The sequence below is a fragment of the Ambystoma mexicanum genome, chromosome 4q, assembly GCF_040938575.1.
Source record: "Ambystoma mexicanum isolate Mex_15411 chromosome 4q, UKY_AmexF1_1, whole genome shotgun sequence".
In the NCBI taxonomy this organism is placed as follows: Eukaryota; Metazoa; Chordata; class Amphibia; order Caudata; family Ambystomatidae; genus Ambystoma; species Ambystoma mexicanum.
In genome coordinates this window covers 1,170,433,905-1,170,446,367 of record NC_090928.1, presented here as the reverse complement: position 1 = coordinate 1,170,446,367, position 12,463 = coordinate 1,170,433,905, and the positions used below count along the sequence as shown (strand labels likewise).

General features: G+C 46.9%; 1 protein-coding gene across 3 annotated transcripts in view; it reads left to right on the top strand.

Moving 5' to 3' along the window:
* The window catches only part of DAAM2 (dishevelled associated activator of morphogenesis 2), an 858,328-nt gene that overhangs the window by 687,957 nt on the left and 157,908 nt on the right, over nt 1–12,463 (top strand). For all 3 annotated transcript variants that reach the window (XM_069608749.1, XM_069608748.1, XM_069608750.1), the window contains one exon: nt 1,899–2,005. In XM_069608749.1, coding sequence (XP_069464850.1) covers nt 1,899–2,005 — 107 coding nt within the window. The remainder of the gene's footprint in view (nt 1–1,898; nt 2,006–12,463) is intronic.

Sequence of the window (12,463 nt, the reverse complement as noted above, 5' to 3'; positions counted from 1 at the left end):
AAGAGCGATCTCACTTTGGTTTCGGGTGAAGATCTCCTGGGATTTCTTCCTCTGCCATCGCTGGAGCCTTTACTTAGACTAATGCCAGGGAAACCACAGGAAAGCATTAGCTGGAAGCCAAATGTTCTGGCCTGTGTGAACATGTCTTAAGATGTGCATCGCTTACATAGCATTAGAAATATGAACCTAAAAGCAGTGACCGCACATGCTTTGCATTTCTGCTTCACCCACTTCTGGCGGAAGCAATGGTGATGGGGAATCAGGATGCAAGGTCTTACGTGTCAGTCTCCTGTGGGAGGAGCCAGTCAATAAAGGGGCGATGGTAGCACCGGCATAGAGCATACCTCGAGGCCTCTAGGGGGTGGCCTCCAGCTCTCATTATCTTCCATGCCATCACAGCTGGGGAGGAAAATGGCTGCTGGATCCAAGAGTAGGACCCCAATAAAACTGTACCGAGTTTGTTCTCCACGCTCACCTATCCGTCCTGTCCATATCTGCCTTGAGAAAACCCTATAAGAACCCTATAGTGAGTGGACAATGCTATGGGGGTTGGAAGATGTATTGTAAGTAACTGGAGGACACATGTTCAAGGGGAAGACATCTCTTGTCAAGGGAACATTTTGGAAATAAAAATAGTTATTTCAGAACTTCCCAAACAATCATGAGTTACAGGGGCAATCGCTGGGGTTGTCAAGTCAGACATAGTGGGAGGGGGCTATTCATCTTCTATCTTACCCCAAATTACCCTATACTTGAGGTCCATGATTTGCACTTTGATGTCTGCTCTGTGCATTACAATGAGTGTTTGGTCTCAATGGTCCCTGTTGTCTATGAATCCTGATCAGTCATGCTGGTGGGCACATGTTTGAAGGCATCAAAGCAAAGGACTCTGTGGGGCCAAGGGCGCCCTGACTGGTGGAACAAATCCTCTAGTTACCACCAACTACCGGTGCAGCGCCACGCCCCATCTTCCTTCATCCTCCCCTGCATCTGGGAAGCTTGGAAAGTCCATGCTTTCGGACATGCTTCTGAGCTTTTCTAGTCTTCCCATGCTAGTGTGCTCTCATCTGCGAAGAAGTACAAAGCTGTGTGGTGCAAGCTCTCATCTCTCCATCACTGAGTGTGAAAGCGCTCGACCCTGGTGGGCTGTGTTGTCCATCGTGCCTGGAATAGGCTCCCTTTGGCAACGAGCTAGCACTACCGCCCTCGGTCCTGCACTCCTAGGCTGGATGACACACATGTTATCATCCAGCAGGCCTGCACTTGCAAACATTTTGAAATTGACTTTTTGACCCAGCTAGAACCAACTAAAGATTGAGGGTCTGGAAAGGCCACACCCTCACAGACATGAATGGTCCTTTTGTTTGGATTTCGTCAGAATTTGCAGTGCACACGCAACTAATCCTTTAAATATCAAAGTTGCAAATGTTTGATGTACATCTTAATCTCCCAACCCTGCTCCTGACATGCACACTTGTATCTGTGTTTCTCTTTGGGGTTGAGGCAAACTGGAAATGCCGGGACTGTTTTGGGCAAGGATATGGGCCATGTTTATAGATTGAAGGCTGATCCCATCCACCCACGGAATGGACAATCCAGCCGGGTTTTCAGAGCGACCTAAAACGTATGCGGATAATAATCTCAAAAGACACTCATTATATGCTAACTGTTATCATATATTTTAAAGTGGGATATCCCTAAAGTCTGGTTGGATTCTGCTTTTCGGCGAAGCGACAAGGCCAGGCATATGTAGGCCTCACAAATAGTAGAAATAGGAGTTTCTGTGGCGACTCTTTTGATTGGTGCATGGTTGGTGCAGTTTTGCAGAGGAGTGTGAAGCTTTGATATTCTTAAGTGAGGCATCTTGTTCTATAATTCTCTTCTTGGGTTTATTGTAGAAAGAAATGGGATCGATGGAGGACTTGTACCTGTCCACGCGGAAAGTCAAAGAGCTCTCTGTGATCGATGGGCGCCGAGCGCAGAACTGCGTCATCCTGCTCTCTAAGTAAGTGACTGTATTTGGTGTCCGCTGATGTATGGCATACATGTCAGGACAATCACGCGTGAGTAGCATTTCATGTGGTGCCATTGTTGTGTTCCATGTGTCGCCCATTCCATACTTTGGGGGTCATTCTGAGTGGGGTGGTAAGGGTGGTAAGGGATACCGGGCACCGGTAAGGAGACCAGTGCCAGTAATCCCTTACTGCCCTACAACGAGGTCCCTTAGCGGGTCCCTTCCTTAACACCTGGTCTGGCCAGGTGTTAAGGACGGGACCCATTAAGGGACCTGGGCGCAAATAACGGGCTTGGCATACGCTGGCCCATTATTTGCGCCCTCCCCATTCCCATTGAGCCCTATGGGGGCTCAAATGGGAATGGGGAATGGCTTGGCAAATGGGGATTTACCGGTCCCTCCAAGGTCGGAATGGACCGGTAAATCCCCATTGAGCCAAACCGGAGTCGGTACCGGTATGGGAGGCAGTCATGGCGCAAATAGCACCATGACTACCACCATACTTGGAATGAGGGCCTTTGTCTTTTTTTGATGAGTGGCATTCACCATATATTGATCGGCGGCATTCCATGCTTCATCTTGTTGTGAGTGGCATTGCATGCATTGCAATGCAGTGATGAGTTGCAATCTGCCATTTACCGTGTATTGATCGGCGGCATTCCATGCTCCATCTTGTTGTGAGTGGCATTGCATGCATTCCAATGCAGAGATGAGTTGCAATCCGCCATTCACCGTATATTGATCGGCGGCATTCCATGCTCCATCTTGTTGTGAGTGGTATTGCATGCATTGCAATGCAGAGATGAGTTGCAATCCGCCATTCACCGTATATTGATCGGCGGCATTCCATGCTTCATCCTATTGTGAGTGGCATTGCATGCATTGCAATGCAGAGATGAGTTGCAATCCGCCATTCACCGTATATTGATCGGCGGCATTCCATGCTTCATCCTGTTGTGAGTGGCATTGCATGCATTGCAATGCAGAGATGAGTTGCAATCCGCCATTCACCGTATATTGATCGGCGGCATTCCATTCTTCATCCTGTTGTGAGTGGCATTGCATGCATTGCAATACGGAGATGAGTTGCAATACGCCATTCACCGTATATTGATCGGTGGCATTCCATGCTTCATCTTGTAGTGAGTGGCATTGCATGCATTGCAATGCGGAGATGAGTTGCAATCCGCCATTCACCGTATATTGATCGGTGGCATTCCATGCTTCATCTTGTTGTGAGTGGCATTGCATGCATTGCAATGCAGAGATGAGTTGCAATCCGCCATTCACCGTATATTGATCGGTGGCATTCCATGCTTCATCCTGTTGTGAGTGGCATTGCATGCATTGCAATGCAGAGATGAGTTACAATCCGCCATTCACCGTATATTGATCGGTGGCATTCCATTCTTCATCTTTTTGTGAGTGGCATTGCATGCATTGCAATGCAGAGATGAGTTGCAATCCACATTTCACCATTTTGTGATCAGTTGCATTCAATGCTTCTTCATCTTCTGATGAGTGGCATTCCATGCATTATATTGCAGGGAGGAGTTGCAGTTCCATCTCTTACCAATTTGTGCTCCATGCATTGCGGCGCATTTTGAGTTTTATTTCTTGTGTCCCCACTTTGTGGCTAGGCAGATCCATGCTGTTGCATAAAGCTGGCGGATCCCATAGTGATCTCCAGCATTTGCGCCTGCCATGAAAATCCATGTTTGGCAGAAGCGAAGGGAGGCGGCAGAAACACAAGTTCCGCCCCTCTTCTCCATGCAAATGATTCAAAATGAGCTGTGGCATATAAGCCTTGCGTAAGGCTTTTACGCCTTCCATTTACGTTACTCCTCTCTGGAACATGAGCTCCAGAGAAGCGTAGCCTCTCTCAGAGCCTGCTTACTTACAATTGGTGTACATAAACCCGACAGCAAAGCAATCTTTCACTGCGTCTGCTAACCAAAACTAACCCATTTGCTAAGAAGTTGCAAAGGTGCCAGGAGACCATGGAAACAGCAGTATTGTATTCACCATTACATCACTTGACGAGCTGTTCACCTTGTATCTAGCTGTTCCTTTTCTACCCTGTGCTTTGTTGCATTTCACGTGTTTTTATAGCCTTGTCACCTATTAATATCTTTTGCTGCATTGCATAATGTTTCTGGGCATCTTGGAGATCGTTTTTCTTGAGCGTAACAAAAATGGATGGCATAAAAGGACTTTTACGCCATCCATTCACGTTACAGCTCATCTTCATTAATTTGTATGTCGGGGACGCTAGACGAAACGCAAATTGTGTTTACGCCGCACTCTTCCCCTCCGCAAATACTCCAGCATTTTCACCAGCATGCATTTTCAGGCCGTCACAAATGTTGGGGAACTCTATGGAGTCCGCCGGCTTTTTGCACCAGCAACAAGCCGGCGGGCTCCATAGGGATCTATTGTAAATGCTGCCTGCCAATGCGTACATGGCAAGTGGTGTTTACTCTACTTGCATGGCGAAGGGAAAAAGGCAGCGAACATGCTTGTACAATTCCTTTTGCCCTCCCCTTGTGCACTACGCCATGAAAATGATAAATGTTTGGCGACGGTGACACGTTTACATTGAGGTGTTAACGTAACAGGCCGCCGACTCCAAATTGCGAGCTCATTCAAAATGAACTCCCTTGTGTTGATTTGGAGCTTGTGAATTGTCATTTTATGTTCTGTTACATTCTCTGCATTGGCCTTGTGTTGAGGCAGATTCGGTGCATTTCCGCCTTATAGAGTTGTATTTTGCATGTTGCGATCTTGTATTGTCTGTCGCTCTGCTCCGGACAATACAGACATCAGGTGATCATGGCCGATCACGTGACAGGAAGTTGAGTTGATGGTCCTGAGTTTAATCTTGGGTGGGTGAGGGTGTGGTGGAGTGGGGCGGGGTCCTACTCCTTCACCTGCCTTCCTCTATCGCCACTATGTTTGAAAAACTCACATAAGGAGAGGGAACGGCTGTTACAGGCCACCGTTCTTCTCTGCTGGAAAGACTGAATGCGGCACTTGAGGAAAGGGTCGTGGGTAGATCTAATGCAGTGGCCTTCAAACTGTTCCAGAGGGGGGCACGAGAGCCCAGACTGAAATTTAAAAAATACCAAAATAAAAAGATTTTTTATTTCTGTTATAAATCAGTGTTTGGTGATGGGTTCTCGTGCGAATGTTAGAATGATTGGTGTGTGTGTGCGTGTGTTTTGTGTTGGTTTGTGGAGCTGATTTTGGCGAGTGGGGGGGTTGTACAACAATCAAATTTTAAAGATGCCTTTGTTGCACAATCCCCCTACCCACCTACCAAAATCTGCTCTCCGTCTGAGGTGCTGTGAGCCCAGAGGACAGGGATGGTATTTTTTTACTGGACATCTATCATAGATGGCATTTAATGGTCCGCCAAATCACGGGTTTGGCAGGATTTACCTCTGTGCTGAGGGTGAATCTGCCACGAATTCAATGATTTTTGACATAATTACCACGCAGTAATACTGCCGACGGTAGTCATGTTGAAAATTCTCCTTTGGGCCCATTGGGGAATGGAGAATTCCCGAATGGGCCCAATGGGGAATGGGGAATTCCCGTTCCGCCAAACCTGTGATCTGACGCTAATAGCACCGGACCCGTTGGCGGTAATGCTATTAACGGGGCGGTATCTCAGCGGGAATACCGCCCAACTCTTGATGAGGCCCAAAGTTTTGTCACTTCATTTGATAGGTAGTGGTATGCCAGTTCCTATTGATACCCACAAGTTGCACAAGTGTACTGGAGGTTATGCACGCGCACTAGAGGTTATGTGAGTATACTGGAGGATTTGCTGCCCATTAAAACAACCCCCGCCAAAAACGTCTGAGAGGTTAACGAGTTGCATACTGACTTGAGTGGTTCCAGGCCAAGGAGCAAAAGGCTTTTTCTGACATTCGACAGCCAGTTCACATACTTCTGAGTAGGAGATAAGCTCGCTTGCGCTGCAGTTTACCAGGGGACTGGACGTTCAGCCCGTTTGTTGTTTTAGGGATGACCAGACCTCGGGCGCTCAGATTTACGGCCCAGCTGAGGGGACGCATTTCCTTGATGAAATGCATGTGGGTCTTTGAGGAAAAAGCACATTAAGTGCTGTGTGAACAAGACAAAAGTCGAGGAACCGTTTTGACGTCGCCGTTTGGTGTGGAGTAGAGACGTAAATTACGCCTCTGGAATGCGTGCAGCTGCTGACAACTGGCGCTCTCTGGCTGGAACCGCTTGCCTCTGTGGGCGGAGTCCGATTGCGCAACCCCTTTCAAGGTTCCACTGCCGCAGCTGTAGCTGCGCGTGCGTGAGTGATCTAATACGGAACTAATTGGAGGGCAGTGGAGCGTGACAACGATAGTTTTGTTGAAAAGAGATTCAAACAATAATCATCAAAGGGGTATGGGGGAGTCTTCTGGCCATATTTTGGGGTACTTGATTGGGCCCATGCTAACGTCACAAAGTGGGTGTGGCGAGCTGGGTCTTAATTTGGGGCCCATTCCGGAAAGGGCCAATGTTGCTCCTGGGAAGTGGGGCTTGCTCATAAGAGGCGCTAGGGCAGTGCCCCACCCCCGCCCGACCCCTCATTTTTGGGGCCATCCTCATCCCCTGAAGAACCAACCTCACATGAAATAAAATGCATTTGAATTATGGAGCGAGTGATCCATAATAATGCGAATGAAGTATCTGCATTTTCAAAGAATTTATAAACATTTACGTTCTTTGCAAATGCAAAGACTGGCCGTGTCCCTTCCGCACAGCACTTTACATGGCTGAAGGCCAGCGAATAAAAGGCCCATGCCAAGGCATTGGGGAGACCACAGATGACGTCACACCATTCAGGTTGCTTTGGGGGCACTGGGAAAACCTGTGCGTGAAGCACACTGAAGCCGGCTTCAACCCTCCTTCTTCTGGTCTGTTTCAGGCCTGGCCTTCTGTCTGAACCAAGAATAGGCAGGAGTAGGGATGTGGGGCGTGTCCTGAAACCCAACCCTTTTGCTACAATGTGATGACATCTAGAGCAAGAGGCAGGAAGTTGGGGTGATGAGAGAGATAACCGCTGCAGCCCCGCCCAGGTACGTTTTTTGAAAAATAAAAAAGGAAATTGTGTGAGTGTATGTGTGTGTGTGAGAGAGAGATTTTATTTTTAAAGTGCGCATGCAAGTGACAGAGGGCCCGATTCGTATGTAGGTGTTAAGAACCGAAAAGGACGTCAAAATGCTTAACAACCTTTTCGGTACTTAAGACCTATTCTGAAGGTGGCACATTCTTCCGAAGTGCATGTGGCGGTTGCTAGGATGGGTTGGAAACCAACCTAGCAACCGCCACATTCATAAAGTGGCTTTTTGGGAGCCTATTCTTGTGGCACTCCTCCAGTTTAATATGGGCGCTAAACTAGCGCACATTTACTGTACCCTTTTGGTGCCGTTAAACTTGAGGAGTGCCACCAGTGTAAGTAAATCAAAGTGTTCATATACACCCGTGTTGTATATGAACACTTTCATGAACACCAAAGCGAGCAGCTTCAACATCCTGCAATGTTGAAGCTGCTCACTTTGGTGTATAGGATCGGCAGCATTTTCGTTAAATAACGATTCCTCCGTTATTTAACGAAAATGCTGCCGAGATTCTGCAATCCGAAACAGGCGGATTACAGCGAAAGCACTGTCGTGCTTTGCGATGATGCCCAGGCCCACATGAGAATAGCAGTGGTGCCTGGGCGTCACGAAATGGCGCAGTGAATCGTGCTATTTAGCACGTTCACTGCGCCATGATGAGAATCGGGCCCAGAGTGTATCTGCAGGAGTGAGGCGTTCTGTTGGGTGCCGTGTGAATGACTGAGAGAAGTTGTATGCGTGCATGACTGCTTATGTGTTTATCAATGTGTGTATCTGCGTGAGTATGTGTTCTGGTGGGTGCTATGTGAATTATTGAGTGGAGTTGTGTTGGTGTTTGACTCCCTGTGCATGTGAGTAAGTGTTCTGGTGGGTGCCGTGTGAATGGTTCAGAGAAGCTGTGTGTGGTGGAAGGCTGCTTCAAAGGGGCATTGGTGCAGGACAATACCAAGGTAAGATAATGTGTTCTTGCTGAATGCAGGCAGTTCACCTAGTCAGCAACAACCTCTTTTCTTACTAGGGCATGGAATTCTTTTCTGGAATCTAAGTGTTATCACGTGTCTAGGCTGGAATATTTTGCTGCAGCCAGTCTAGCTTTCTTCTAGGCATTTATGATAAAGCATGCATGGGAAGTTATAACATACCTAAACTGGCCTACATTGGTGAAGCCAATGTGATTTTCTTATTTCTTTTGCCATGGAATTTCTGATGCTAAAGGCAACAGGAGTATGTTCTTACGAGGGGATACTGCAAACATGCGTATGCTCTTATGTGTGAAAATGTGCTTTATACTGGAATATATTGTGGGGAAGGTATCAAGAAAATGCATTAGGAAATGCTTCCATGCACTATTGGTGACTTGCATCTGTTGAATTCGTTCATGAGTTACCCTACAAAACTGGTATGGCAAGCTGCCTGGCATTTTTCATCCAATTTTTCACAGATAGTTTGTTGTATAATGCACCATTTTAAGCCATCATTCAAGAAATGTCCTCTGTGGGAGAACAACCGAACTCTACTTGGTTCGTTAGGGCTCCCTCGCTATGTTTGGACACTCTCTCAGATTTGGCAGAAATAGTTACACCCCTCCATTTCACAAATTCACCTGATGACACTGCTCCGTGGCCAGTGATTTAAATGCTGGAAGTTACTTGGTTTAGTGTTAAGATGTTAGCATGTGGGTTAGGAAACCTGTGAGCCACTTACAATCGAAATTAGGTTATTGCTTGGAAGATGTGTGGCTTAGACACAGAGGAAGACGGTGGCGTGAGCTGAAGCTCTGCTTTTAACTATAATGTTAATTTTCACATCTCATGTAATTTTAGGCTTGTATACTTGTGGCTGTTAGAAGACGACTACCAACATAAACCTTTGATATGCATTGATCCGAGGTATTCACAGTTGAAAAGGAAGAAACGTTGGAGGCACCTCGGAGACCTAGGTATTCCCGTGGAGGCCATGAGGTGTGTGGGCCGACTAGCTGATGCAAGAACAAAACCCTAAAGAGTACCGGCATTAGTGAGGGTAGCTGTTCTCCACCCATTGTAGCAATTGGCCCTCTCATGCAGAGAAAGAACTTGTCCGGGGTGGATCCATCCCTATCTTTCATTCATTGCAAGTGTTGGCCACATACTCTTACCGCACTGAGCTGCCGAAGGTCTGAAAAGGCCAACCCGGCGCATTCAGGTCTGTTGCCACAGGACCTTTGCTCTCATACCAGCTCATCTGGAGTGGTTTGGCGCAAATTGGAGCACTCCTTGGATAGAAGGAGCTGTTAAGCTGTTGGTGCATCCAGTATGTGCCTTGGGAGGAATGCACCATTTTACAGGACAGCCACGATGGACACTCGCCAGGAGGCCAGCCACCTTATCATGCTGCCCAGCATGGTTTGCTGTCAACAGCTCTTAAGTGTGCCTCCTTCTGCGTGCTGACCTGACAAATGCCTTTCAAAACAGTCGACACATTTATACAGAAGGCCAGGAACCAGATGTGATTGTGAGCGCAATGTACAAAATCCTATTCTTTCTAGTTAGCAGCCGCTCAGCTTTTAACACAAGAAAGGAGGTTTAGGCTTCCAACTCTACAAGTGTCCCTTAGGTAATCTTTTTAACAATAATCTTGAATTCAGCGAACTTCAGCGATGAGTTACCATGTAAGAATAAAAACAAAGTCTTATATATACATGTATCAAATCAAATACTAAAGATAAACTACATCCTTCTGTGGATCTGCTTGCAGCCTCTCATGCTTGTGACTACTGAGCACCACCCAGCAGTTGAGATATGCCGCCCTTTGAGGCCTGGATGGTCTCATACAACTCTACTAGCTCCACAAACTAACCAGTACTGAGCCTCACATAATCTCAAGGCTCACAGCACCCTCGCATCCAAGAGAAGACTGAAAAGGTACATGAATAGGATCCGATTTCCTCAAGCTCAAAAAAACCAAAAGGCAACGCCTTACCACACCACATGTCGCTGGGAGATTTGCTATTGGACAGCCACAGGGAAGCTAGATGCCATTCAGCAAAAAATCTCTTTACAGGAGTCCAAAGATTCTGTGATGGAGAAGATGATCAAGCAAATCAAAAATCAGAAATTACAGAGATTCAGTGAAGACAGTGAAAATAGAGGCAGGATAAATAACTTCTGACTGTGCGGCCTCCCAGAAGGGATTCAGAAACATGATCCATGTAAATTTCTACAAAGGTTCCTACGCTAATGTTTGGATTTTGATCCTTACATGAAACTAAATATCCAAATAACTCACTGGATTGACCCAAAAAGTCCCATCAGAATTCTCTGGGGCCATTAAGAGCTCGCCAAACTAAGCCACAAGGCATGATAATGTATCCTATAAATGGATAGAAATCAGACTCTTAGAGCAACCTCTCATGGAAATCTCAAAAGCTCTTTATATCAGACAATGTCACCAAAGCAGCAGCAGCAAGGTGCAAGTGCTTCCAGGAATTGCGACCAATCAGGAAGCATCAAAACATTACACCTGGCATCCTTTATCGGGTTCAAGATAATGATAATCATGTGTTATTTATAAAGCGCTTTTACCAAAGCACTTTACATAGAGCATACTAACATACAATATCACCCAACCGGTCGAGCTCATTCATCGACTACTCATTTATCGACCTTGGAAGAATGAAAGGCTGAGTTGGATGAGGGCTCGTTGAGGGCACACACACCCCCAGTGATATTTTACACCCATTCAGGGATTTGCAACATTTGGCTATCCGGATGTTTTAGACTACAACTCCCATCAGTGTTGCCTGTGTTAGTCATTTATTTGCCCACACTGCCTGTGTTAGTCATTTATTGAATGCCCACACTGCTTTTTGCCTATTCCTTAGCGGCCCAGTGTTGCCTGCGTTAGTCATTTATTGAATGCCCACACTGCTTTTTGCCTCTGCCCTTAGCGGCCCAGTGTTGCCTGTGTTAGTTATTTATTTGCCCACACTGCTTTTTTGCCTCTGCCCTTAGCAGCCCAGTGTTGCCTGTGTTAGTCATTTATTTGCCCACACTGCCTGTGTTAGTCATTTATTTGCCCACACTGCTTTTTTTGCCTCTGCCCTTAGCGGCCCTGTGTTGTCTGTGTTAGTCATTTATTGAATGCCCACACTGCTTTTTTGCCTCTGCCCTTAGCGGCCCAGTGTTGCCTGCGTTAGTCATTTATTGAATGCCCACACTGCTTTTTGCCTCTGCCCTTAGCGGCCCAGTGTTGCCTGTGTTAGTTATTTATTTGCCCACACTGCTTTTTTGCCTCTGCTCTTAGCAGCCCAGTGTTGCCTGTGTTAGTCATTTATTTGCCCACACTGCCTGTGTTAGTCATTTATTTGCCCACACTGCTTTTTTTGCCTCTGCCCTTAGCGGCCCAGTGTTGCCTGTGCTAAAATATATACCCAATGCTTACGCCCCACACTCTGTCAACCCACAAATCCGCTGTCTCAACCTTCTGCCACTATTACTGGGAGCCTAACTTCCCATGATGGCCACTATAAGAGGCGCCATCCTGACTATGGCAACGCTCCTCCCGTTCCTCCACAATGTTGCACCTCAGAACAGTACCAGTACAACCACTCCACTCTACTCAGACCTCCTATCCCCGATGGAATGGATCAACAGATTTGCTTGCCCACCCACAACCTTCACACCATGCCCTACACCCCTCAGAAACACATGACTAGGCTCTCGCCTCTCTCCACCCACTAGCACCATCCTGAATACAGCTCCATCCATCATGCATAGAAACGCTAGACTTAGCTTCCGCACCACCCTTAGTCACAAATCCATCCGAACAAAAAGCACCTGACTAAGAACCAGATGCATCAGACACCGCATAGCGACTCCATAGTGAGCCAAAAACCCACAACACTTCACACACCGCCACTTATGAAAATCAACCCTACTCCCATACCCATTAAAGGCGCTCTCATCAACGCCCGCTCCTTGGTATCGCACACCACCGATGTTTTCAGACATCATCTCTGCTAACCACCTCGACTTTATCGCTATCACTGAGACGTGGCTCCACCTAGCAGCTGGCCCTGCTCTCTCCTTAGCCATCCCTGAGAATTACAACATCTTCCGCGCTGACAGAAAAAACGGAATAGGAGGAGGTGTGGCAATTATTGCCAAATCTAACCTCAACATCAGAGAAGCAACCAACACTACCTTACCCTCAGCTGTCCATCAAACTTCCACTATTGGACACCCAAACCATCCTCCTTCACATTATATACAGACCCCAGGCGCCCTATCCACCTTTGAAGAGGATATCTCTCTTTTACTCACCAAAC